Source organism: Juglans microcarpa x Juglans regia, chromosome 6D (assembly GCF_004785595.1).
Source record: "Juglans microcarpa x Juglans regia isolate MS1-56 chromosome 6D, Jm3101_v1.0, whole genome shotgun sequence".
In the NCBI taxonomy this organism is placed as follows: Eukaryota; Viridiplantae; Streptophyta; class Magnoliopsida; order Fagales; family Juglandaceae; genus Juglans; species Juglans microcarpa x Juglans regia.
In genome coordinates, this window is record NC_054604.1 from 32,752,053 (window position 1) to 32,778,903 (window position 26,851).

Below are 26,851 nucleotides of genomic sequence, written 5' to 3' on the forward strand. Positions count from 1 at the left end.
CTTTCGTCTAACAGTTAGGGGACTTAAACAAATTTCATAAAAAAACACTAGCCGAAGTACTCAAATACTGACTTTTGTATTTATATACGCAATGTAAACAAGCCATAAGTATTCAAAGACCAAAGAGAACATTTATGTATAGATATTAGAAATTGAAGCAAATGCAGAGGCAAAGAAACGTTCTGGATTGAAAGCAAACTCAAGAAACTCAGAAATTGAGTTTCTACAAGGGATGGCCCCGCATGCAAGAATCGCTCACATCGTTCGCCTCTTTCGTATGGTTTCTGGACCTTTTCAATCGAAATAGCTTTCTTCTTCCTTCTTTCACAATTTCTCTCAGTATGATCAAAATTCCATGGACGCATATAGTTTCTAGACCCTTCCAATTGGTATTGCAATACCCTTAAACTCTTTCAAACCAGTCGAGCTTCGTCGCGGCTCGGTGGCAAGGTCTGTCAACCCCGTGTTTTTTGCACTTTCGTTATGATGGTTGCTTTGATGGAAGGGAGCGAGGGCACATGAGGGGAGGGCTGTGATGAGTTGTTGATCAGGTGTAGATAAATGCACAGTTTGTAAAATAAAAAAATTGCTATTATTGGAGGGCTTTTGATTGAATAAAAACAGCCGAACTCGTTTGAATGATTTCTCAAAAAAGTTGGGCCGAACTCTGAGTCCAGTTTTCCAAACCCCTCTATGGATATCCAAACCGGTCATGACAGCCGCTGTCCACTCTGATTCTCCGAACCTCCGTTGGAACCCACCTTGAAACCACACCACCGCCCACTCACTACGCTCAATCTCAGAAGGTTAGTCAATCTCAATCATCCCTATTTTCCCAATTATTGTTCCTTTCGCTTTTCTTTTTTGTAATTCAACATTAAAATAAAGACAGCCGTCTACCTATGGTTGTGTTTCTCAAAGTTCGAAGCTTCTTCTGCACAATACAATCCAAAGGATTGCAAACCCTAAACCCCTTTATTTCATTGAGTGTATTTTTTCACTCGGACTGCTCTACTCATTCGGAATCATCGGGCTCTTCAGGACCAAAAACTGCCCAAAACAATGTGGCAATCTTCTGGGATCTGGACAATAAACCACCGAACTCGTTCCCACCATATGAAGCCGCTGCCAAGCTAAAGGCGGCGGCGTCTTCTTTTGGGGTTGTTAGATACATGGTGGCGTATGCAAATCGCCACGCGTTTGCCTATGTCCCGCAAGTTGTTAGGGAGCATAGGAAAGAGAGGAGGAAGAAGTCGAACCCGTTGAAGAATAGGGGGCTGACTAAGGCAGTTGAGCCGCATCTCTGTCGAGTTTGTGGGAGAAAATTTTACACGAACGAGAAGCTTGTGAATCATTTTAAGCAAATACATGAGCCGGAGCATATAAAGAGGCTGAATCAGATAGAGTCAGCGAGGGGGGCGAGGAGAGTGAAGTTGGTGGCCAAGTATTCCATGAAAATGGAGAAGTATAAGAATGCTTCAAGGGGCATTTTGAACCCCAATGTAGGGTATAGTTTGGCCGATGAGTTGAAGCGGGCAGGGTTTTGGGTTCGAACGGTGCCGGATAATCCACAAGAGGCGGATGCTACCTTAAAAAATCATATGGTGGATATGATGGACAGAAGGAGAGTTGAGTGTATGTTGCTTGTATCAGATGATTTAGATTTCGTGGATGTTTTGAAGGAAGCAAAACTGAGATGTCTGAGGACGGTTGTTGTTGGGGATACGAACGATGGAGCTTTGAAAAGGGTTGCAGATGTGGGGTTTTCATGGATGGAAGTTTTGATGGGGAAGGCTAAGAAAGAGGCAGGATCGGTCCTTGGGAAATGGAAGGATCGTGATGTTTTGAAGAGATTAGAGTGGACATACAACCCTGAAGTGGAGAAAAAGGTATATGATTTTGAGGATCATGTTGAGGATATTGAGGATAAGGCTTTTGAAGGAATTGTTCGTGGGAGGGTTGACGATAATAACATACAAGAGGATAACAGCGCTTGGTGGGAGCTGGACTCTGGTGATGAAGTGGTTTCCTCACAATCACTAAAGAGATTGGAGTGACATACAACACATACTCGAAGAATAATGTTGTAAATGATTCCGAGGATGAGACTGTTGAGGAGACTGATATCTGTTTTGAAGACTACATGCAAAACGAAGACAGCAGTACTTGGTCAGATCCGGACTCAAATCCTGATGCCGTCTTTTCAAAATCATGTAGATGGCTGATGGTGGTTTGTTTGTATTTTATGAGTTTGTTATGTGGGAAACCGGGAGGTTAACTTACCTTCTCTTGGCTAGCATTTATCAGATAATGACAGAATTAAAGAGTTGGATCATCAATACATGATACAAGGCAGTCAAAGTCCCCCGCCACCCCGACTTCCAAGTATTACAGAATTCATCGATACATGAAAGCACTCATTTTGCCATTTTACAATCCTGTAAACAGCGAGTACCAAAACCAGAGGAAGCCGGGCCTGAAGGCAGCTGATTTCTTTTGTGGAAGTTGAAATAATTATATCGTTAGCATGTGAATCTTGAAATAATATGTTCACTTGCATGGATCTTAAAACAGGTTGTATGGTCCTATAGATGGATAACGGTGTAGTTGCATTAGCCTTGATTCTGATTCAAGTCCAATGCCCTGGATTTCACTGACAAGTCTTTTGCGAAATTCTCTATGCTTCTCTTCTGCATAGAGCATGTAATTTTAACCTGATGCAAAGTACCGTCTCTACTTCAATTATTTGAGACTGAATTTTCGCAAGTTCTGTTTCTTGCATGGGGCAGTGATTTTGTGTAAGGTATGAAGTGCTGTTTAGATTTATGGAGGGATGCTAGAGTCTAGACGATTGGCATCTGGGGACAATTGCAAATATATTTTCTGCAAAACAAATAATAGGATTCTTTTTCACCTCCCAAGCCCATTCCCTAAGGTCCAAATATGCTCGCCATTCTCACCCCAGGCTGTTTATACTATTTAGTGTTGGGAGGCACAGTTGTGCCATGGATCATAGTATCCCGTGACTAGATAAGTTAGCACACCAGAAACGTGTCAAAGCTCAGCAGATATACAGAGCTCAAGGGTGGTCTAATCCAGTGGAGATTTTGAGTGAATCGGATTTCCCTCCGGCTGGAGGCGTGGCACATTGATTTTCGGGATCTACTGACACTTTTGGGTCCTGCACAGTTCAACAAGAGATGGCTATTCTTTAAGACGGAATCATGCAACTCAACTATTCACACGAATGTTCATGCTCCTCAAAAGTTTCAGAATTTGCAGACATTGCTGTTGCCAGCCAACTCAATTGCAAAAGCTTCGACAAGAGGGGTTTCACCTTGCAATGTCGTTCTCCATCATCTACTTTGGGAATGAATCAATTATTCATTGCAAGTTGTTAAGATATAAAATAAATAATAAAATCTACATCTTTCTATCAGTTTAAATTTTTGGGACAGTTGGTGATTTTACATAATATCAGAGTAAAAATCTTGAGTTCAAATTAGGGCTGTACAGAAAATTGTAAAACCGGCCGAGACCGACTCAGACCGACCGCCGGAGCTCGGAACCGGCCGAAACCGGTAGGGAACCGGTCGGCCGGTTCGGTTGCGGTTTGAACCAACCAAAAACCGAAAAACCGACCGACGCCATATATATATATTTTTTTAAATATATTAATTTATTAAACGACGCCGTTTTACTTAAATAAGTGAAACGACGTCGTTTAATTCTTAAAGTTAGAAAAAAAAAAATTATACGGAACGGCGCCGTTCAGCCCTAGGGCATATTTTGTCCCTTCGCGGCTTCGCCCCCAACCCCCAGCTCACAGACTCACTCTCACAGCTCACTCTCTTTCCGCCTCCCTCTCTCTCTCTCTCTCTCTCTCTCTCTCTCTCTCTCTCAGCTAACGATTTCGCGGCTTCGCCGTTTCGGACCTTCGGTTTCAACGACTTCAACGACTTTGAGTTCGAGCCGTGACGCCGCATCGCCACGACGCCATCCACGACTCCAGCCACTCACGGCTCACCGACGCCCACGTCGCCCAGCAGTCCACCGTCCAGCAGCGGCGAGACTTCCTCCGGCAAACCGACTCTCCATTGTTGTTTTTAGCAGTTTAGGTATGATTTTCATATTTATTTATTTATAAGTATTTTTTATTTTTTTATTTAGAATCCGAGGATCAATTTTTGGATTAGGGTTTTTGTTTTCTGATTTGGTATTTCAATCTAGGGTTAGGGATTGTGTTTGCTTTGTTTGAGATGATTGAAATAGTGAATATCATTTTGATGAAGAATTTTGATTGATTTTCGCAGTGTGCATTGCCATTCACGGATTGGAATTTGGATGTAATTTTGTTGAAAAAAAATAATTTGTGATGTTTATTGAAAGTAAAATTTATGAATGTTTATGTTATAAATAATTTGTGATGTTTATTGAAAGTAAAATTTATGAATTTTATGTTATAAATAATTTGTGATGTTTATTGAAAGTAAAATTTATGAATTTTATGTTATAAATAATTTGTGATGTTTATTGAAAGTAAAATAATTTGTGAGATTTATGAGCGATCTAAAATGTAGATTAGAATCTTAGATTTGTGATGTTTGCCACGTTGCAAACTAGCTGCTGTGTAATTAACAATTGGGGTGATTTTTTGTTCTTTCTTGTTTTTACATGTTAGATGGATTCTTCGTCAAGTCCAATTGATCTTGATTCGAACTCCCAAATACCAAAACTCTCGACTTCAAGTGCCCCTAATAGTAGTAATTGTCCACTTCCTAAGAAACGGAAGGGGAAGGATCCGTCAATTGTTTGGGATCATTTTACAAAAGTTGAGGGTTGTTCCGTAGATGATCCTAAGGCCAAGTGCAATTATTGTGGCAAGATATACGCTTGCCACTTGAAGAGGAACGAAACTTCAACTATGCAAAACCATCTACCTTCATGTCTCAAAAATCCTCATAAGCGTGGGCCTTTAGATAAATACCAAACAACATTGGCAGGTGAGGTATCCTCGGACGGGTTTGGAGAGAGTGATAATTCTTTAAGAAATCTTGTAACTCATAAATATAGTGAGGAGGCTGTGAGGATGGCGCTTGCGGAGATGGTAATTCTCGATGAATTACCATTTAGAATTGTTGAAGGGCAAGGATTTAAGAAGATGGTTTGGTTGCTTGAACCTAGATTTAAAGTGCCATGTCGAGTGACGGTTGCAAGAGATTGTATGAAACTATTTGCATCTGAAAAAGCCAAACTTAAAAAGTTATTCAAAGATGGGGGAATGAGGATTTCATTAACTACCGATACGTGGACATCGGTACAAAATCTTAATTATATGTGTTTAACTGCCCATTTCATTGATAGTGATTGGAAATTACAGAAGAAAATTATAAATTTTTGTTTAATCCCTAATCATCGAGGGGATACCATTGGAAAATATGTTGAATCGTGCCTCCTTCATTGGGGCATTGATAAGATATTTACTGTTACTGTTGATAATGCTAGCTCAAATGATACTGCAATTGCATATTTGAGACATTTTTTGACGGAGAATATGTTGGAAGGGAAGTATATGCACATGAGATGTTGTGCTCATATTCTAAATCTTGTCGTGAATGAGGGTCTTAAGGAGTGTGATGATGCCATTACAATGATTAGAAATGCTGTTAGATATGTGCGCTCCTCCCCTGCAAGATTAGACAAGTTTAAGAGATGTGCAGAAAAGGAAAAAATTGATTGTAAAAAAATGTTGTGCCTTGATGTACAAACCCGATGGAATTCAACTTACATGATGTTGGAGGCTGCTGAGAAATTTGAAAAGGCTTTTAGGCGAATGGAGAGTGAGGACTACAATTTTCTTTCTTACTTTAAGGATGGAAACATTGGGCCTCCTAGAGCTGACGAGTGGGAGACAGTGCGGGTTTTTGTAAAATTTTTGAAAATGTTTTATGATGCCACTTGTCGATTTTCTGGTTCTTTACATGTCACGGCAAACACAAGTTTTTTGGAGATTTGTAGGCTCCAAAAAGAGTTGGTTAGACTGTGTGAGAGTCAGAATACTTGTTTGATGAGCATGTCTATAAGCATGAGAATGAAATTTGATAAGTATTGGGGTTCATTGGATAGACTGAATTTGTTGTTGTTGATTGCAGTTCTCCTTGATCCATGTAGTAAGTTGGGGCTTCTTACTTTTCACTTGAAAAAAATTTATGATCATAATTGGGTTGAAGATTTATTGTCGAGGGTGAGACAATTATTATCAGACATGTATGAGGAGTATAATGCTACGTTCGGTTCTTCCTCGAGTAGCAGAGAACATGTTTCCCCTCCGTCATCTGCACCTCCAGATGATGTTGAAGACAATCTTGAGTCACAACTTTTTTATGAGTGGTTGCAAGCATCGACTGCCTCTGGATCTACATCTACCAAAACAGAGATTGATCGGTATTTATCAAATGGTTGTGAGGCATTCAGTCAATCTTTTGATTTGTTGAATTGGTGGAAAGTGAATGAGCCTAACTATCCTATACTTGCGAGAATTGCACGAGACGTGTTAGCCATGCCTGTTTCCACGGTTGCATCAGAGTCCGCATTTAGTACGGGAGGTCGGGTACTTGATCCTTTTCGGAGTTCCTTGGCTCCAAGAACTGTTGAGGCACTTATTTGTACTCAGAATTGGTTGCGACATCCGTCAACGCCAATTGATATTCGAGACTTCATGGATAATGTTGAGAGCTTTGTAGTAGAATCTGGTAATGTGTTTTTAACTTTTTCTCATTCAATTCCATATTCATTTATTTTTATTATTTAATTTAATTTGTTTTCATTATCCTAATTTATTAATATTGATAATTTGATTATTTGGTGTTTTCTTATAGAGTTAGGAGCATCATACATCACAACTATTGATGATTGAAGAGTCGAAGACTGCAGACTGAAGAATGAAGATTTTTTGAGTTTTATTCAAAAACAATTGTTATTTGTTGCTTAAGACAATTTAATTTTGTTTGTAATGTGTATTAAACATCTAGTGGAGTTTTTTTTATTTATCTAGTAATTAATAATTTAGTATATAAGATAATAAGACTATAAAATATAAGTAGTATATATGTAGTAGTTACTAGTTAATAGTTATTAGTTACTAATAATATATGCATGGCATGATTAAAATTAAAAAGAAATTGATTTAATTAATTAATTTTAAAAATTTTGGAAAAAAAAAAGTCTTTGTAGTAGATGATTTTGAATAACAAAATGAGCTGAAAAAGAGGTTGAATTGGGTCTTAAAATGGCCCAAACAGTGCCAAAACCGGCCCAAACACAGTGGCCCAAACCGGCCCAAACCCGACAAACCGACCGTGAACCGGCCGGTAACCGAACTGGTCGGTTTTCATACCCTCATTCGGTCGGTTTCGGCCGGTTTTGAGGCTCTAACAAACCGACCGGTCGGTCTCGGTTTGGGCCCAAAACCGAACCGACCGGTCGGTTTTTCAGCCCTAGTTCAAATTTTGATTTTACACTATCCAATTTAATTAAATATTCCACGTGTTGGGCCATCTATTGAGGAGAAGTTTGACTCACACGTGAGGAGAGTGTTAAGATATAAAATAATTAATAAAATCTACCTCTTTCAATCAACTTAAACTTTCAGGATAATCATTGATTTTATCGATTTAAGGCTTCATTTGGTTTCTAAATCCATCTTAACTCATCTCGACTCATAATTATAATTTTTTTAAATTTTAATACAAAATATAATAAACAATTCAATTTTTTTAAATCTCAAAATAATAATATTATTAAATAATAATATTTAATTTAATTCAATTTAGTTAAACATCCGAATACAGCTTAAATAGAGTCATAAAATACCTCTTATGGAATTGTTGTTTACAAGAGAATTTAGATATAAGAGGGGAAATTCAGTACAACCTGTCAATCAGCCGCAGTTCTTTTGCAACATCAACCATAGTTGGCCTCATCTCTGGTTCCAAGTCTACGCATACGAGAGCCAACTGCAACACTGCTTGCAATTGTTGCTCCATACCTGCTACTTCCCCCTCTGCCAAGATTGCAGCATCCACGATCTCGTTTATTCTTCGGTTTCTTACGGACTCTACCATGTGAAGAGCACGTCGTCCTGTTAAAAGAACTAGAAGAAGTACACCAAAACTGTAGACATCAGTCTTTTCTGTTACGTAGGACGTTTGAACATAGTTCGGGCATTGATAACCTCGGCCATACCCAGAAAACGAAACTCGTACGCAGGTTTCACCCTCGGGAATTGTTATGCAATCAAAAAAGTTTGACAATTTGGGAACATCATGTTGGTCAAAGACGATAGAAAACACGGATATTTGCCTATGGATTATGGGTCTGGAGAAGGCAGTATGGAGATACGAAATCGCATGAGATATGTCCCTCGCAATCTTTAATCTCCTCTGCCACGCCATAGGCCGTCTTTGTTGGGGAACTCCATCATCATCGGAGGCATAAATTCGAGCAGCAAGAGTCCCATTCGTGATAGATTCATACACTAAAATGGGAAATGGAGTCTCGAGACAGCATCCTATTAGCTTCACAGCATGCTTGTGAGGCCTAATCTTTGCAGAAATAGCGATGTCGGTGAAGATACTCTCGATCGGACATGGATTACTTCCATCTTTCTTAATGGAAATGGTTCGCCCTTCAAGAGAACCCTTGTACCATATGTAGTACGCGTCAACGCGTAGAACAAGCCCTGGATCAAAGTTGTTGGTTGCAGACACGAGCTCTCGGTAAGAGAAGATACGGATGGGCATAGGCCTACCATTACAAGCGGCAACCAGCTTCTCCAATAGCATGCTTCCATTCTCTAGAAAGGCTTTCTCCCCCTCTGTTTTTCGTTTGCCGGCCATTCTTAACAAATGATCTCTTTCCTTCCTCCCCATTCTGCGAGCTATTAACCTTTACCACATTAAAATGCACGAAAGTACAGAGAAAATTCGCGGAAAGTGAGTGGAGCTGGGTTTGATTCAGAGGTTCGACGACCGTTTCATTAGTCAACATTCCCACGCGGACAGAGATGCGTTAAAATAAGAAAAAATAATTTATAATAATTTAAAATGGATATTTATGAATAGTAATAAAATAATTTATAAATAGTAATAAAATAATTTAAGTTAAGATATTTTATTAAATTTTGAAAAATAGAAAAAATTGAATAAAAATATTATAAAGTTAAATAATTATTTGAATACAATTTATAATATTATTTTTGATTTGATATTTGAAAAAATTACATTATTTTTTATATTTTGTTTGGAAGTTTGAAAAGATTGTAATAATTAGTTAAAATTGTTAAATATTTGAAATTAAAAAATATTTTGTGTTTGACTGATATTTGAAAATGAAAGATTTGAAAATATTTGAAAATACTTCCCTACTCAAACAAGGCCTAAGGCTCCTTTGGACACTGAGTATTTCAAAATTATGTGAATAATAATAAAATGATTGAAATTTAAATATTTTATTGTGTTTTGGAAAAGAATAGAAAAAAATTGAATACAAATATTTATAAAATCAAGAAATTGTCTGAATATAATTTTTTAATATAATTTTTATTTTGAAGTTTGTAAGAGTTTATTGATTTTTGTTTGTTTTGAAATTTGTAATAATTTTAATGATGATATGAAAGGTTGAAAATTTAAAATTGAAAAATATTTTTTGTTTAAATAATGTTTGAGAATGAATATATGAAAAGTTTTGAGAATTTTGTCTCTCGTCTAGTCTCCAAACGAGCCCTGAAGAGTATCTAATCTGAATTTGCATACCAGTGACAGTAAGCCGGTTAGCACTGTTCCATTTGAGCATTGCAAAAACAGTATGTAGTCCAACATTTTGGAGACATTGCTGCAAGAATCCGTTCATGGCTTCATGAGCAGGCATTCCCCAGCATCTGTCAGACCTGGTTTGAAAACACTGTAATTTCTTCATCTTTCTTTGATCTCGGACAATTTTCTCATAGCTATAAAATGTAAGAATCCAAGTGTGCCAAAAAAAAGAAAAAAAGAATGAAAAAAACTCCACTGGCTAGAGTACCTCAGACAAGCCAACAACAATGAGAAAATAGCAAACAAGGATGAGAAAAACCAACCCAAAGAAAAGAACAAGCCAACGAATGGCTCGATCCCCTTCTACCAGCAAGGTATTGAACTACCTCTTAAACTACTAACAGCACGATTGTATTCAACCCACTAATTGGTCCCAAAAATGAAAGTTGTAGCCCTGTCATACAATTTTTCAAGCTTCCAAGTTATTAGATCTCCTGCTTCTACAGGCAATCCCTGCAAAGATGTCATAATCTTCTGAGCAAAGATACAAATATACCATCAAAGGAATGCAAGGATATCTACACCCTGTGACTTTGGCTTCTTGTCCCATGTGTTGACGTTCTGATCAGAGATGAGCAAGGAGTTCTATCAATCAAGTAGCACGTGAGAGACTAAAACCAACACAAAAAAGTTCAAAGAATAAACTAACGTATAGAATGTTAACTCCAGGAACCTATCAAAATGGTGGGAACCGATTAGATCAGTAGAGCCACCAAACTGCACACGGACTACCTACCCTGTCACCTGAAGAAGCAATTCCAAGAAGGTGACAATAAAGATCCTAATTTATGTCTAAAATAAAAGTTTCTCTTCTGTTCTTAATTTCCTTACAGTCCAAAGGCATAAAAGTGTACAATTCACAATACCATGCATCCAACACATTGGATGCTATAGCCTACAGACTGGCCAAGTGATTAATGCCTGATTGGAATGTTCATGTAACAACACTGATCAAAGAGCACATCCACTCCCAGCAACTATAGCATATTAACAAAAAAGAAAATAGAACAAAGAAAATAAAAACTATGCATCAAGAGGATGAAGAGTGTAAAGAGAAGCATCATTGCACCAGTGAATTCCAAGGTTCAGAAACAGAAAGTGAACTATAAACACATCGTGCAGTCAATCCATACCAAAATAGCGGGAACATAAACATAGATATCATACATCTCTTAAGGGATATAAGAGTAAAAATTCCCATTGCAACAAATGTTTTTATTTATTTATTTCAATTGCAATCGAGATGATGAAATGAAGTCCACAAATCGGATATCTTTGTCATCTACCACCGGCCATGGACTGTACAAGCCCTTAACTAAAAACTAACACCTTAAATAAAGCAGCAAAATGTGGTAAACAGAAATCAAATTTTCTTCAACTCTTCTCTTGATACAAACCAGCCACGCCCTTAAAGAAAATGCAAATCAATGGCCAATCACGGGACGCTAAATCCATTTTATGACAGTATCGAGATTATAATAAATGCGGAAAATGAGAGCGAAAGGCAGGTAATTCATGTGAAGAAGAGAAAGTACAATGACTTGTAGGGCAGCACAGATTCAAACATTTCACCAGGCACTCTTCTTCTTTCCCCCGGAATAATAATTAAGATACCACCGCACGAACTTCTTTAGCCCCGTCTCCAAATCAATTGTAGGCCTATATCCGAGCTCCCTGTGTGCCAAACTTATATTCGCATGGGTAAACTTCACATCCCCATTTCTGGGCATCGGCAACACCTGCCTCTTAGCCTTTACCTTCAAAAGCTTCTCCAATATACTCACAAGCTCGGTCACGGGGATCGGTGCTGTATTCCCCAGATTAAAAACCCTCAACTGCGCCGGACCCTTCTTCTTCCCACCACTTCCAGTGCTCTTCTTCGCCGTGTCCAAGGCCGCCAAGCACCCCTTCACAATGTCATCAATGTAGGTGAAATCCCTGGCCACCGTCCCATGATCAGAAGCCTCGAATATCGTAATTGGCTTACCCTTTAGAATATCCTTTGTAAAGAAGAAATACGCCATGTCTGGCCGACCCCAAGGCCCGTACACCGTGAAAAATCTTAACCCTGTAATAGAAAGCCCGTATATATGGTTATAAGTGTGTGCAATTTCCTCACCAGCCTTCTTTGTCGCTGCGTAAAGGCTCGCCGGTTGGTCGGTCCTGTCCTTTTCCGAGAACGGTACCTTGGAATTCAATCCGTAGACCGAACTCGAAGATGCCCACACGATCGAAGGCTGCGGATTCGCTGACTTACACACTTCCAGAAGGTTGACCAGCCCGGCAATGTTGCTGTTCACATAGGAGCCCGGGTTTTGCATCGCGTAGCGCACGCCCGCCTGCGCGGCGAGGTGCATCACGTGGGTGAACGCCACGACGTCGAAGAGTTTGTGAAGAAGCGACGCGTCGTTGATGTCGCCCTCGACAACGAATACTCCGGTACGCTCCAAGAGCTTCTCGCGGGCGCGCTTAAGGCTCGGATCGTAGTAATGGTTGAAACTGTCAATGCCCAGCACGCCGTCGCCGCGGCGCTTGAGCGCGACAGAGACGTGAGTCCCGACGAAGCCGGCTGCGCCGGTGACTAGGACGGTGAGGCCGGAGTCGGAGCGCTTACGAGCCGAGCGGCTGACCCGACGTTCCCATTCGCGGCCGCCCCAGGAGTCGGACCCGAGGGCTCGGCGCGAGGACGAGGGTGGGTCCGCCGAAGGATGGGTGAGGAAGAAGAACAGGAGGATGAAGGCCACAAAGAAGGACCAGAAGGTAATTTTGGAGTGCAACCGAAGGCGCTGAACGTACGGTGTGTGTTTGTCCGGTTTGAACTTTCCGGGGGTAGAGGGGAGATCATCAAGGCGGGAAATTGTGGTCTTGAGCTGAGACATTGGCCCTAAATTTCTTATTACAGGGAGGATATTTGTGGGTTAGGGTTCAAAATGTTTCTGGCTTCGTGTGGGAAGAGGGGTTGGATTATGGATTGTTTGGTTGGAGAGAAAAGGGGTTGGGAATGTGTTGCGCTATTGCTGTTGACGATGATGTCCGGTGTTCTTCAGAAATAGGGTGTCGCTTTAAGGGAAAAAATGGCAAATTGGGAACGTTCACCGAATTGGGGATATGGCAATATGCCGTTTTCTTAAAACCAAAAAAAAAAAAAAAAAGACAATAATAATAGGATGGATGTTTATACTTTTGGTTCATCTTTTCACTAATTTTGATTAATAATTACATATAAATATAAATATTTAATTTTTTGATCTTTATATGGTAAGACGTTTATTTAGGTAAAATGTTTGTAAGGTATAATTTGGGTTAATAGAATCCGCTCTCAATGCCATTTTCTTAATTATTTTTTCTGTCATGAGTTGGTATCACTCTCTTTCTCGGGTATCAATCGACCTTCAATTTTGTTTTGAAAAATCTTTGTGAAAATGGTATGAGAAATTTGAGAGATGGTTTGTAGTTTAAGTTTGGGCCAATCGCTTCCTTTGGAGCTCTCTTTTTTGTTTTTTTGGTTATGTTTATCTTATTAACATCTACAACACAACAATGAAGTGCTGTTTGGCCAATCTTCTGTCCCTTTGTTTTTCAGTTTCTTTTCTACTCTCTTTCACTCTTTACCCCTAACCTCCTCAACCAAAACCCAACGAGAGGCCCTAAAGCCTTAACACTTGCAACTCTACTCCTCTCAACTCTCTCATCCTCCTTTCTTTTCTCTCATTTTTCTTTATTTTTCTTCACTTCCCTCTACACTTTGAAGTAGGCCTGCAACTCGACTTGGTACAGCCGGACTTGTGCCTGACCCGACTTGCATGGCTTCATTTAAGGCATCAAACAAATCGACCCGATCCGAACAAAATAAAATCGAGTCGAACCTGTACGACCCGACCCACCAAAAAAAAAAAAAACCTACTTTTTGTATATCGATTTACAAAATCTCTCTATGATCTGAATCTCAGATCTACCATCATACTTAATATCAAGAAAAGACCCAAACGATACTTGCAGAATGGAAGAGCCACTTGCAGAAGAAAAACAACTCACATCCAAAAACATATGCTTTTTGCACTACTGTCGCCACTCACACATCCAACTGTAAACCACTCAACCCAGCCATTGCAGGAAGCAAGCACCCACGTTCCAAGGCCAAGTCAACTGCACAAGCCACCCATCACTATTGAGTTCTCTCATGCACAATGGAAACCATTGCATGCGAAGCCTCAACGTAACCAACTATCTTTGATTTTATGCATGAAAATAGAGTATTTATGGTGCTCTCAACTATTTCTCGATGGCGGCTAGGGACGTCGACCACATTTTTTATATTATCCTTATCAAAAGCTATAATATTTCATACTGATGATAAGTGTAAATGAACTATAAAATTCGATGTTATTGGAAGAGAAACTCTTACTCTTTATAATGATTCAAATAAGATTTCAATTGTATTATTAACTAATATTTTTAGAACATTAACAATATGTGATTAGGTTTTCCTTACAAATAACGTTATTCTTCATTTTGATTTTGTCTCTCCAATCGCACTCACTAATATAACTTACTTTAAGGCTTTGAATTGCTCGTAAGATTTAACGAAAGGAAAGAGAAAGGAAAATAGAGAGGAAAGATAGAATATGATTTAGATGGAAGGTGATATAGACGAAGAGGTTCGGTTGAAACAGTAGTGGCAAGAAGCTGAAAAGTAAAACTTGGAAAGAAGGCAAAGCCTTTTTTTACAATAACACTTTAAATGAAGAACCTTGTTTTCTAATTAAAGGCAGGCGCTGTCTCTCTTAGATATAAATTATTTAAGTGATGAATCACACTGAATTTATCTAATTTAATTCTTCAAGATCTCATCAGGAAGATTACATTTTAAGAAAGAAGATCAAAATTCAAGAAATATTTGCAAGTTTTATTATATTCTTAGGGCTGGTTTGGATAGTAAAATGAGATGAGTTGATTTTAGATAAAAGTTTAAAGTTGAATAAGATATTGCTAGAATATTACTTTTTAATATTATTATTATTTTAAAATTTAAAAAAATTGAATTTAAATTTAAAAAAATTAAATTATTTATTATATTTTATATAAAAATTTTAAAAAATTATAATAATAAGATAAAATGAAATCATTTCTTAACCCAAACCCGCCTTTAATTTTTGAGACGTCTTCCTTTGATGTTTTTATTAATAAATATCCGCCCGTAACTCTTCCCTTTACTCTGCAGCATCTTTGATCTTTGTTCTGATGGCTAGAGGTTATACATACAAGAAAATTTTATTTGATATTCTTTCTTGTTAATTTTATCTTTTGTTAGATAATTGATTTTTTCATATTTTTTTAAATGCTTTACTTATTTTGAGAAATATAGAAATAAAATTTAAATTGAACTTATTATCCTAATATGTTAGTAGTAATTCCTCATCAGATACAGATAAAAGATATAATAAAGCGATAAATGAATTTCTTAATATAAATTCTATCTTAATATTTTTTTAACTAAGATGAATATAATTTTAAAATAAATTATATTATTGTAAATTTGTGCATTTGATAATTTATATATAATTTTGTGCCATTAGTATGCGATAATGTTTCTATTAATGTTTAAAAATGTATAATAAGGGAGAAAAAGTCACTCTCGACCCTCTTAGGTAGTCCAAGACTAGATAAAACGGTTCGAAATCCACGATAGTAGTACGGAGCAGTGGTACGGTGCCTGTACGTATATTCATAATAATAAATAAAAAAATAAATACATAAAATATAAATAGAAATAAAAATACATAAATTTAAGTGATTCAGTACGAAATCTTTAGACTATATCTACAAATTATTTAGAGGATAAATCTATTTTGATATAAATATTTTATAGACTCTCGTAATTTTTCATTTTTCTATATATAATAGAAGTCGGATACATTTTTTCCGAAAAAGATAGTATCTTGAAACTCTCGTGCTGAGATTGAAGACCATGCTCTATGTTCTCATAATCCCCTCTCTCTCAGGTCTGGATCTTTTTTTATTGTATCTCGTACGTAGTAGGTAGAAAATCAGCACGATTCCTCTTTTACGTGTCTCACTTCCTTTCTTCTATTTTTCATTTTTCATTTTTCATTTTTTTGGTTGCCCTCTTCTTTGACACTTTTGCTTCCTGTGATGCCCTTGGGGCTGGGCTGGAATGCCGTATCGATCTCCGCACATCACATATTTTTTAATTTTTATTATTTATTTATTAAATATTTAATATATAAATAATAAATAAAAAAATTGAATTAGTTTAAAAAAAAACTCAAAAAAAAAAAAATTTTTAAATATTAAAAATTTAAAAATTTAAAAAAATATGATATGTGGAGATTGAAGAAGTTGTGTAGTATTACTCCACTCCTTTTTTTTACTATGATTTGTGAAGGACCGGTAATTGATGTGATCTTGCGTTGCAAGTTTCCTTTCTATAAAAGGTCAAATGAAAAAATCTCCAAAAATAATTCAGCAGACAATTGTTTTATATATATATATATATATATATATAAAATATAATATAGGTAAGGGGGGCTTGAAAATTGGTATAGGCTATCACGGGGGTAATTTCTATTTTGTACACTTTTTTTTTTTTTAACGCTACTATGTTGTAATTGTTATGAAGATTGATATTTGATATTTTGCTGATACAAGTTGTGGATTTTTTTTTTTTTTTTCGTTTTTGAAAAGCACAAACTGTGGATCTTGGCCCGTCGTCTCGATCCGATTGGATGCATATAATCTTATATATTAATGTCCATTTTCTTTCTTTTAAAGAGTGGTGAGGTTTTAATATTATAATGGACAAAAATCAGAGTCCATTGTCCCACAAATAAAACAAAAGACTTGGGGATATAATATAGGGTTTTCAATATAACTATAAAGTATGGGCGACTCCACTTGCTAGATCTTACACGAGATTCCATTACTTGATCCCATCCGGGAAAAAATAATAATAAATAACAACAAAATATATCTTGTTGGAATCCTCGTATTGTCCACCACAACTAAATTCCAATATATATTTTTTTTTGTCTGGCCCATTTTTTTTAATTATTTAGTTATTTATGGCCTTATGGATTCGATCAAATCAATTTCAATTTTTTTAAATTATGCTAATTGTCTCGTTTGTATTATTATTATTATAGGAAATAATTTATTAGAATTTTAAAATGTGCAATTTTTATATATTATTTTTAAAAAATAGATAGATTTTAGATATGTTAAAAAATATATTTTTTAATGATATATCCTACTTTAAGAAAACAAATATGCGAAACTTACAACTTTGAGACTCATGGCACTATTTGGATTGAAAGTTGATTTCGACTCATTTCATCTAATAGTTATAATTTTTCTAAATTTTTACAAAATATAATAAACAATTTAATTTTTTCAAATTCTAAAATAATAATAATAATATTAAAAAATAATATTATAATAATATTTTATTGAATTTTGTATCAAAACTCACTATCCAAACCTCATGATCGAATCGCATGACATTGGCTTTATAAGCAATTATTGAAAGCGAAAAAATTCTACTCATCATCTCCACATCATACACGATACACCACACATGATTTTTTAATTTTTTCTTACCAAATGTGTGATGTATGAATGATGAGTAGAATAACTCAATTAATTTAGGAGGAATAAAAAAAAAGTAAGTGTGGTGTGTGGTATATGAGATGATGAGCAGCAAAGCTCCAATTATTATTTTAAATTCTGGAGACATTCATAATTTGTTTTTGTTTTTGTTTTTCTCGACAAGTTAAGTATTGCATAGATAAACTATAAATAGTTACAAGGGTGAGAGTTCTCAACAATCTTTCCAAAACAAGCAAAGATAGCACCAAAAATAAAAATAAAAATAAAAAAAAAAGTAAACCAAAAACTTGACTCCAACCCATTCCTACGAGGGGAAGTCGCTCTAAAGTGGTTTTAACATAATTTGATAAACTGACTATAATCATATGACTAAAAGCTGCAGTCGAGTGCACTGCATTTTGTTGATCTGGTTCAACTGTAAGAGACTATCACGACTACATTGTCTTGATTGTTGGTTAGGAAAAGTAGGAACATAGGAAAATAACAACTTGAAGATGACCCAATACACTGGCGAAGGACCACAACTGATGTGGTGGCGCGTGTGAGATACGTGCCATACTAAGCAACAAAGGAGCACATGAATCTAAAGGATCTAAAGCTACTGGCCCCAATGGTGAAGTGCGTGGTGACATGAAACTCCCTCTAGTGCGGCGGCGTGTAAGGCCCACGAGCACTGTAAGCTGCGTGTGAGCCACACGCGCTACTCGCTTGGACATATTTCTTTCACCATCTGACAGATCGGCGATTGGGGAGACCGTTGGAGGGGTGTGTGGCAGTTGAATATGGTCAACAAACAGCAGATCGAAAAAACTTATTACTATCACCGAAAAATTTAAAGAGAAGCCATAAATAAACCTAAAACTAGGGGCTGGGTGAGCGGAGGGAGCGAAGACGAAGCTATATAAAGAAATTAATTTTTTAATAATAAATTTGATTATTTTTTAAAATAATTATATGATATTTGTATACTCACGACTGTTTATTTTTTATTTTTAAATACTGCTGGTTTATTGCGCAGAAATAAAAATTGCGATTCTTTAAACATTTCGAAAATATAAGAGGAAAAAAAGAAAAGAAAAGATTCTTTACTTTTTTTTTTTTTTTTTGGACAGGAAAGATTCTTTACTTTTAGATACCTCTGTTGCAGGAAAAACAAAAAAAAAAAAAAAAAAAAAGATACCTCCGTTCACTCCACAGTTGGATGGTGTCTCCCCCTTTCAGGAATGTATATCCGTATCAAATCAGCTTCAAGCTGGTCGTTCACAACTCCAATCATTCACTGCCTCACATAGTCACTGAGAGCCTTCTCTACGCAGCCGTCAAGCTCCTTCCTCCTTCCACGGAGAGAGAGAGAGAAGGGGGAGAGAAATTGATAGGCCATGGAAGCCAGAAACGTCCTCCGCTTCTCGTTTCTTTTTCTGAGTGTCTCCCTTGTCCTACTTTTCACCTTTGTTCACCTCCCCTACGCTCCGCCACGCATGACTGACCTCCTTGATTGTGCCACCAACTCACCGTGGTGCACCTCGAAGAACCGCATCCAAACCAAACAAACAAACGTCCTCAAAGAGCCTCCGAACCCCAAGCGCCGTCACAACCATGCGTCAGACACACCCCACCACCCTCTAGACCCCCTGACCATCCAAGAACTCAAGAAGGTCCGCTCCATCCTCTCCTCCCACGAGCTCTTCGAGTCTTCCAGCTACTCTCTCCACTCGGTCGACCTCGAGGAGCCCGAGAAACCGCTCGTCCTGAAATGGAAAAAGGGCGACCCCTTGTTACCCAGAAAGGCCTCTGTTGTGGCACGTGTCCGCGGCAAGTCACACGTGTTGACCGTCGACCTCGGTACCGGCCATGTGGCCGTGCGAGAATCCGGCTTGCACTCCGGCTACCCCATGATGACGATGGAGGACATGACCCTGTCTACGTTTGCCCCGCTCGCCAACGCGGACTTCAACCGCACGATTGTCCAGCGAGGAATTGATCTTGCGGACCTCGCGTGCCTGCCGATTTCGACGGGGTGGTACGGGACGCCTGAGGAGAACAGGAGGTTGATTAAGGTACAGTGCTATTCCATGGAGGGCACTGTGAACTTCTACATGAGACCAATCGAAGGGTTGACCGTGCTCCTTGACCTGGACACCAAACAAGTGGTGGAGATATCGGATAAGGGCAGGGAGATACCAATTCCAAAGGCCGCTAACACAGACTATCGTTATTCAGTTCAGGAGCTCCATCAGGCAATGAACCCACTGAACCCGATATCCATTGAGCAACCGAAGGGTCCGAGTTTTACCATCGAAGACGAGCACCTAGTCAAATGGGCAAACTGGGAATTTCACCTGAAACCCGACGCGAGAGCCGGCGTGATAGTTTCTCGGGCCAAGGTCCTGGACCCAGATACCGGGGAGCTAAGGGACGTGATGTACAAAGGCTTTACTTCTGAATTGTTTGTTCCTTACATGGACCCCACCGATGCATGGTATTTCAAGACTTATATGGATGCAGGTGAATACGGTTTCGGGTTGCAAGCCATGCCGCTCGACCCGCTTAACGATTGTCCACGGAACGCGTATTACATGGACGGTGTGTTTGCGGCAGGTGATGGGACACCGTACGTTCGATCGAACATGATCTGCGTGTTCGAGAGCTATGCCGGCGACATCGGTTGGCGCCACTCGGAGAGTCCGATCACGGGTATGGAGGTAAGCAATACTTTTAGCGTATATAAGCAATTATGCATACAAGAACCATCTGAATATCTGATCATTACAAGAATCATGTGGTTTCCATTAGTTTGTGTCTGTTGGCATGCGAATCCACGTGTTATGATGCCGAACTTCTTATGTTCTGGCTTTTATTTCTTTTGGCAGATTAGAGAAGTGAGGCCAAAGGTGACGTTGGTGGTTAGAATGGCAGCATCGGTCGCAAACTATGATTACATTGTTGATTGGGAGTTCCAAACAGATGGGCTAATCAGAGTTAAGGTATGTCACAAGTCATTTAATTTCGTGCATGTTTTTTAAAGTGCAAGAAGAATCAAAGCTTGTTTTAGAAGTTGTTTAAGCTTGATATGAACCAGAGATGACGATTTTCCCTTAACAAATTTGTTAATTTTCATAAGGGCTTAAATCAATTGGAAGGTGATTTAAATAATTTTCTGATACTACGTTAAATATCATTTCAAAAGGCTTAAATTTCTGGAAGGCACAAATCTAATTATTTCATTAATGTTAGAATAGAATGCCCCTACCTAAGAAAGGAACGACCACGAATGATGTCATCTATGAATTATCTATCCTCTCAAGATCCTATTTTTTGTTCCTATGTAACAAGTGGATATATGGTGCTGAGCTAAATGATGTTACCTTCTTTTTGGCGGTACACTTGCAACTTTGAGGACTTTATCATGCGTAATCTAATCAATCTCTTATTGCTATTAATTTTTAACCTCAGGTTGGACTTAGTGGTATTTTGATGGTGAAAGGTACCTCCTACAACCACATTAACCAAATTCCCAACCAAGAAAATCTCTATGGCACTCTTTTGTCAGAAAATGTAATTGGGGTTATCCATGACCACTACGTCACATTCTATCTCGATATGGATATCGATGGCTCAGACAATTCCTTTGTTAATGTAAATATTAAGAGGCAGCAGACATCGCCGGGTGAATCACCGAGGAAAAGCTACTTGAAAGCCGTAAGAAACGTGGCTAAGACTGAGAAGGATGCGCAAATTAAGCTTAAACTCTATGACCCATCTGAGTTCCATGTGATTAACCCTTCAAAGAAGACACGGGTTGGGAACCCGGTTGGATATAAGGTTGTTCCTGGTGGCACAGCTGCTAGTTTGCTTGATCTTGAAGACCCTGCACAAAAACGGGGTGCTTTTACAAACAACCAAATATGGGTCACTCCCTACAATCAAAGTGAGCAATGGGCAGGTGGATTGTTTGTTTACCAGAGCCATGGCGAAGACACTCTGGCAACATGGTCTGACAGGTGTGTTTCTTTATTTGAGAATCTATACTCTTATATTGGAACTTTGGAAAGTATTTTATGTTTATAATGAATATGTTTTGATATATGAGCTTGTCGCATCAACTTCTTGCCACACAACATGGCATTCTTCATTCTGTTTCAATGGCAGATTGTATCTAATGTGCTTGGAGTTTTGCCTAACTCGAAGATGCTGATATACCCAATTCGACTTGACTATTCAATATTTCAATGGCTGTGATAACTCTTATTAATGGAGTTGATCTTGCAGGGATCGGCCAATTGAGAATAAGGACATTGTTCTATGGTACACACTAGGCTTCCATCACATTCCATGTCAGGAGGATTTCCCTATTATGCCAACTGTGTCATCAAGCTTTGATCTAAAGCCGGTAAATTTCTTTGAGAGCAACCCTATTCTTCGCTTCCCACCTAATGTCGAGAAGGATCTCCCTGTTTGCAAGCCTGCTGCTTCTGTCTGAACTTTTGAGGAAGTAATGTTGAGAAGGATCTCCCTGTTTGCAAGTCTGCTGCTTCAGTTTCAACTTTGAGGAAGTAGTTCTTGGTCTATGTTATTAATTATGTAAATGTTAAGTAGCATAGCAGTACAACTTGGTGTATCCATATGCTACTTATTTTCAGAATTCAATAAATACGAAGTAGCATATCCATATGTATATATTTTCCTAATTTTATAAATAAATGATTGCTATCTCTGACAAGAACCATTTCGGAATCTTTGATCGAGATTCAAGATTTAAGAAGCCTATACATTCTTGGAGTGGTGGAATTAGTCACACGTCTTGGCTCTCAAATATCATCATTCAATCTCAAACAGAAATTAGCTTGAATATGCGGGAATGTTGTAAACAGAAATCCCTTTTTATCAATTGCAAAGTAAAATATAATTAAAGGATGAAAAGAGAGCAGCCTGCTGACTTGGAACTGAGGTTCTGATAGTGAAGGTTTCCTAATAGCCACGATACTCTCAACTCTTATTGCTCTCTCTCTTTTGCTTTATTGTAAAAATAGTTCCATTGCTAATGGAGTACATCGCACTGCGCATTTTGGCATATTCACGGGAAACAAAAATCATGGAGAACGCTTGATCTGTTTCAATGTTTAAGAATCGATGAAGATGATGCAGACTTCCACTACATGAACAGTACAATGCAAAATGCCCATAAAACCCTTTGTTGACTATAAAACCACGTCATTTTTGTGGCAAAAGACGAAGACAAGGAAAATGCCAAACTAAGGTTTTTATACAAACCGGCATCATTTGGAAACCATTATTACATTGTCTATACTACAGGAAGTGAAAAGCATCACAACCTCATTAGTTAATGTGCATAAAAAAAACATACTATTCTGAGTAGAGCTCAGATTTGGATAACCTTAGAGTAGGAATTGCAATGACTGGTTTCTTTTTCTTGGTAATAATACTGAAAGTTTCTGAAAAATCTGTCTTTGAACCTTGTGTCAAGTTCCACTCGAAGGAATGCAAAAATGAAGCCAGGATGTATTCGAGTGTCCTTTCCCCTAGTGTAAGCCCTGCACATATTCTTCTCCCTGACCCAAATGGAAAATACTTAAAATTGTTGCATGAATAATCAAATCTGCCATAAGGATCGTTTTGAAACCTCTCAAGTTTAAATTCCAATGGATTGTCCCAATACTTTGGGTCCCTTTGTATAGCCCAAACATGAACCAAGATCCTAGAACCTTTGGGTACACGGTACCCTCCAATGATGCTAGATTCGCTTGGAGTACGGGGTACTAGGAATGGAACAGGTGGGTGCAAACAGAACGACTTTAATCACAACATCTAAATAATGTAATTTGAGCAAATGAGATTCTTCAACTAAGTTGTCCAACCTCATGATTTTTGTTAATTCTTCTTTGACTTTTTTCATTATCTCTGGATGCTTTATCAGCCTTGCCATCACCCATTCCGACATGGTTGTTGTGGTGTCGGTTGCAGCCACCACTATGTCCTATTTAGACACGAGTAAGTTGATTAGTTGAACTAAAAATTGGAAAAAACAAATTCAAAACGAAATTTGGATGTCTATGAATTAGCTAATATTGTAAATGGCACCACTCCAGTTTAGCTCTAATGTTATAAATATCAAAAGCACGGCCTTGAGTTGGGTCATTCTCATTGATGGTGCCCTTAGTTCCAAGAGGACTTGCAAAAAGTCCTCTTGTCCTGTCTTTGTCGTTCTCTCTTCTTTGATTTTGGCCAAACTCTTTATCTATTTGTCAATGGCATAATCAAGTATTCGGTCAATGCTTTGGGAAATCCTCTTTGCTTTCCTTTCGATCCCTTGTGAATCAAAACTTGCTAATGTTGGAGAAAAGTCCGAAACATTTGGTTTTCCGACCAAGAACATTACATCCGCAAACATATGCTTAAACTTAGCTCCAAACTTAGCCCCTTCCCCTCCACGTAGCGTGCCACCCTCAACATGTTCATGATGGCATTCATCGCCGTTACAAACACCAGTTCCCTCAAATCTACTGGAGTGCCTATTTTGTCATACACATTTCTAATGATATTCCTTACCTCTTCTCTTCGTAAAGCGAATGTAGTATCAAGGTTTGCTGCGCTTAGCATCTCTCTCACAAACATCTTTCGCAACATCTTCCAGTCAGGACCATTCGGGGAAAAGCAATATCAACTCCCCCATATGTGACAGCAAGTACAACTCTATTAGCATCACGGTTGAAAATATTGTGTCTTGGTCACGACCAACTTCTTTAACTAGCGAGGGTGAGCTAATCACAATGCACAATTTATTTGCAAGCCAAACTTTATATATGGGGCCATAGATCCCACCCAAAGGCGAATGTGAAGATGGAGTGTACCCATTTCTGGAGAATCTACCACCAAACTCCAAAAATGCCATTGCCTATGTTCATGAACGTACCACCACTGATGGATGGCACAAACGTCTTGGTCATCCTTTGTAAAAAATTGTTCATTATTTAATCAATGCTTTTTCTTTACCAACCAATAAGAATGATCATTTATCTCTTTGCACTTCATGTTCTCAAAATAAAGCTCATCGCCAACCGTTTCATTCTCATGGTCTCTCTAGCACCACTCCCATAGAGTTAATTTACACGGATGCTTGGGGTCCATCTCATGAAATTGGTATTGATGGTTCAAAGTATTATGTTATTTTTGTTGACCACTATACCAAATACATGATTTGGCTCTATCCTTTGACTCATAAGTCCAATGTTCAAACAATTTTTCCGCAATTTCGAAATCTTGTGAAAAATAAGTTTAACACAAAAATAAAGAGTTTTTATTCCGATAATGGTGGAGAATATATCGGGCTAAAACTTTATCTTTCCGTTCATGGGATTATTCATTACACAATCGCTCCTCACACTCCACAACAAAATAGTATGTCTGAAAGACGCCATCTTATTGAGACTGGTCTCACCTTACTCACGGATGCTCACATACCTCTCTCATATTGGCCATACGCGTTCCAAACCGCTGCATATCTCATAAATCAAATGCCCACCTCAACGTTGAACAATCAATCTCCATTTGAAAAATTGTTCAACCAAATCCCAAATTACATCAAGCTCAAGCAATTCGGCTGCCTATGTTATCCACTAACTATGCCCTATAATAAACATAAACTTGAGCCCAAGGCCCAACCATGCACCTTTGTGGGCTATTCCCTCTCCCAAAACGCGTATCTCTATCTTGAGCCCAGAACACGCAAACTCTTTCACTCTTGGCATGTCATCTTCCACGAAGGGACTTTCCCTTTCCAAACAGCAAACCCTAACCATTCTGTGCAGCCCTCATCTTCCTTAGCCGAAGAAAACCCCTCGGTCATGATCTAGTTGCAGAAAGTTCCCTTGGCTCCATAATCTCATCTTCCTCGCACTCCAGAAGCTCCAACCTTTTATCTAATAAATGCATCCCTTCCAGAAGTCGGGGTTTGTTGCATGTATTAGCTCTAGAATTATTATGATTATCTGAGTAGCAGATACCATCAAACAAACTATAACTGATTTAATGAGCCATTTGCAGTTTCACAGTCTGAATTAGTTCATACTTACACATGCATGGGTTAATCTTTGAGATAAGTATTTGACTACTGGCAGGATCAACCAGGTAAGTAACCCCTCTTCTCCTCCCTTGATTTCGAATCAAATCTCTCCATTGCAAGTACGTGAAACCGAGGTTTCTGAGAACAATGAAGTGCGACCACATCGCATGACTACCCGATCCATGAACAATATTTATAAACCCAAAAAATAATTTGTTGTCACTAAGCATCCTTTTCCACCCTCCTCGGAACTCACGAGTGTTACTGAAGCACTCAATGATTCCAGATAGCGTGATGCCATGTCCTTTGACTGACAGCTTTAATGTGTCACAATACATGGCAACTAGTTCCATCACCAAATGATTGTAATATTGTTGGATTGTAATATTGTTGGCTGTAAGTGGGAGTTTCAGATTAAGCGGCATGCAGATGGATCTGTTGATTGGTTCAAGGCCAGACTCGTGGCCAAAGGGTTCAATTAGAGACTAGGACTGGATTTCACAGAGACATTTAGTCCTGTAGTAAAACCAATCACAATACGCACAGTGTTAACCCTTGCTGTTATGCAAGGTTGGTCTCTAAGGCAATTAGACGTCAATAATGCTTTTCTTCATGGGCATCTCACTGAAAAGGTCTATATGAAGCAACCACTTGGTTTCAAGAATCTGGAAAAACCAAAACATGTTTGCTGCCTTACAAAGGCAATATATGGGCTAAAACAAGCACCTTGGGCTTTGTATTCTGCCCTCAAACAAGCACTGTTAGCATTTGGTTTTATCAATGCTAAATCCGATTCTTCTCTATTTGTGTTTCATGATGGTCCTCTACTTGCCTACTTCTTAGTCTATGTCGATGACTTGATTCTTACTAGAAATAATTCGACATTTGTTGCAAGCATTATTGATAAACTTGGGAAACAATTCTCCATTAAAGACTTGGGATCCTTACATTTCTTCCTTGGTGTTGAGGTTATCCCTACAAAAGATGGTTTGTTTCTATCTCAGCATAAGTACATCCAAGATCTACTTGCTAAAACAAGTATGGATGGAGCTAAGGATGTTACAACTCCTCTATCTACCTCAGTTCCTCAAAAGCTATCCGATGGTTTGTCATCAGTTGATTCAACCGAATACCGAAGAGTGATTGGAGCATTGCAATATCTGTCCTTAACTCGGCCTGATATAAGCTTCCCAGTAAATAAACTCTCACAGTTTACACACTGCCCCACACAAACTCACTGGACAGCAGCTAAAAGATTGTTGCGTTACTTGAA

General features: G+C 38.3%; 4 protein-coding genes across 7 annotated transcripts; 2 read left to right on the forward strand and 2 right to left on the reverse strand.

The window, feature by feature from the left end:
* Nucleotides 1-563: 563 nt before the first annotated feature.
* Nucleotides 564-3,439, forward strand: LOC121234404. Its single transcript, XM_041130334.1, has one exon. It carries the CDS (start codon nt 903-905, stop codon nt 2,055-2,057), a length of 1,155 nt encoding a protein of 384 aa, XP_040986268.1. The 5' UTR covers nt 564-902; the 3' UTR covers nt 2,058-3,439.
* LOC121234405 (serine/threonine-protein kinase ZRK1-like) lies at nt 2,531-9,049 on the reverse strand. 4 transcript variants are annotated; one of them, XR_005934386.1, is made up of 3 exons: nt 7,933-9,047; nt 3,093-3,181; nt 2,531-3,000 (listed from the first exon to the last, which is right to left on the reverse strand). XR_005934386.1 is itself a non-coding variant. In XM_041130338.1 (3 exons), exons 1-2 carry the CDS (start codon nt 8,928-8,930, stop codon nt 7,963-7,965), a joined length of 876 nt encoding a protein of 291 aa, XP_040986272.1. In that variant the 5' UTR covers nt 8,931-9,049; the 3' UTR covers nt 2,531-3,181; nt 7,933-7,962. The 4 variants fall into 4 exon arrangements, 3 of the variants coding, with proteins under 3 accessions (XP_040986272.1, XP_040986269.1, XP_040986270.1); XM_041130338.1 differs by having other exon boundaries at nt 2,531-3,181; nt 7,933-8,152; nt 8,245-9,049; XM_041130335.1 differs by having other exon boundaries at nt 2,531-3,181.
* Nucleotides 9,050-11,066: 2,017 nt separating this feature from the next.
* Nucleotides 11,067-12,993, reverse strand: LOC121234850 (UDP-glucuronate 4-epimerase 3). The gene has a single exon (XM_041130974.1). It carries the CDS (start codon nt 12,749-12,751, stop codon nt 11,441-11,443), a length of 1,311 nt encoding a protein of 436 aa, XP_040986908.1. The 5' UTR covers nt 12,752-12,993; the 3' UTR covers nt 11,067-11,440.
* A 5,669-nt stretch (nt 12,994-18,662) lies between these two features.
* Nucleotides 18,663-22,210, forward strand: LOC121268830 (primary amine oxidase-like). The gene is made up of 4 exons (XM_041173096.1): nt 18,663-20,200; nt 20,369-20,482; nt 20,952-21,499; nt 21,768-22,210. The coding sequence occupies exons 1-4, from the start codon at nt 18,878-18,880 to the stop codon at nt 21,976-21,978; spliced, it is 2,196 nt and encodes a 731-aa protein (XP_041029030.1). The 5' UTR covers nt 18,663-18,877; the 3' UTR covers nt 21,979-22,210.
* Nucleotides 22,211-26,851: the final 4,641 nt, after the last annotated feature.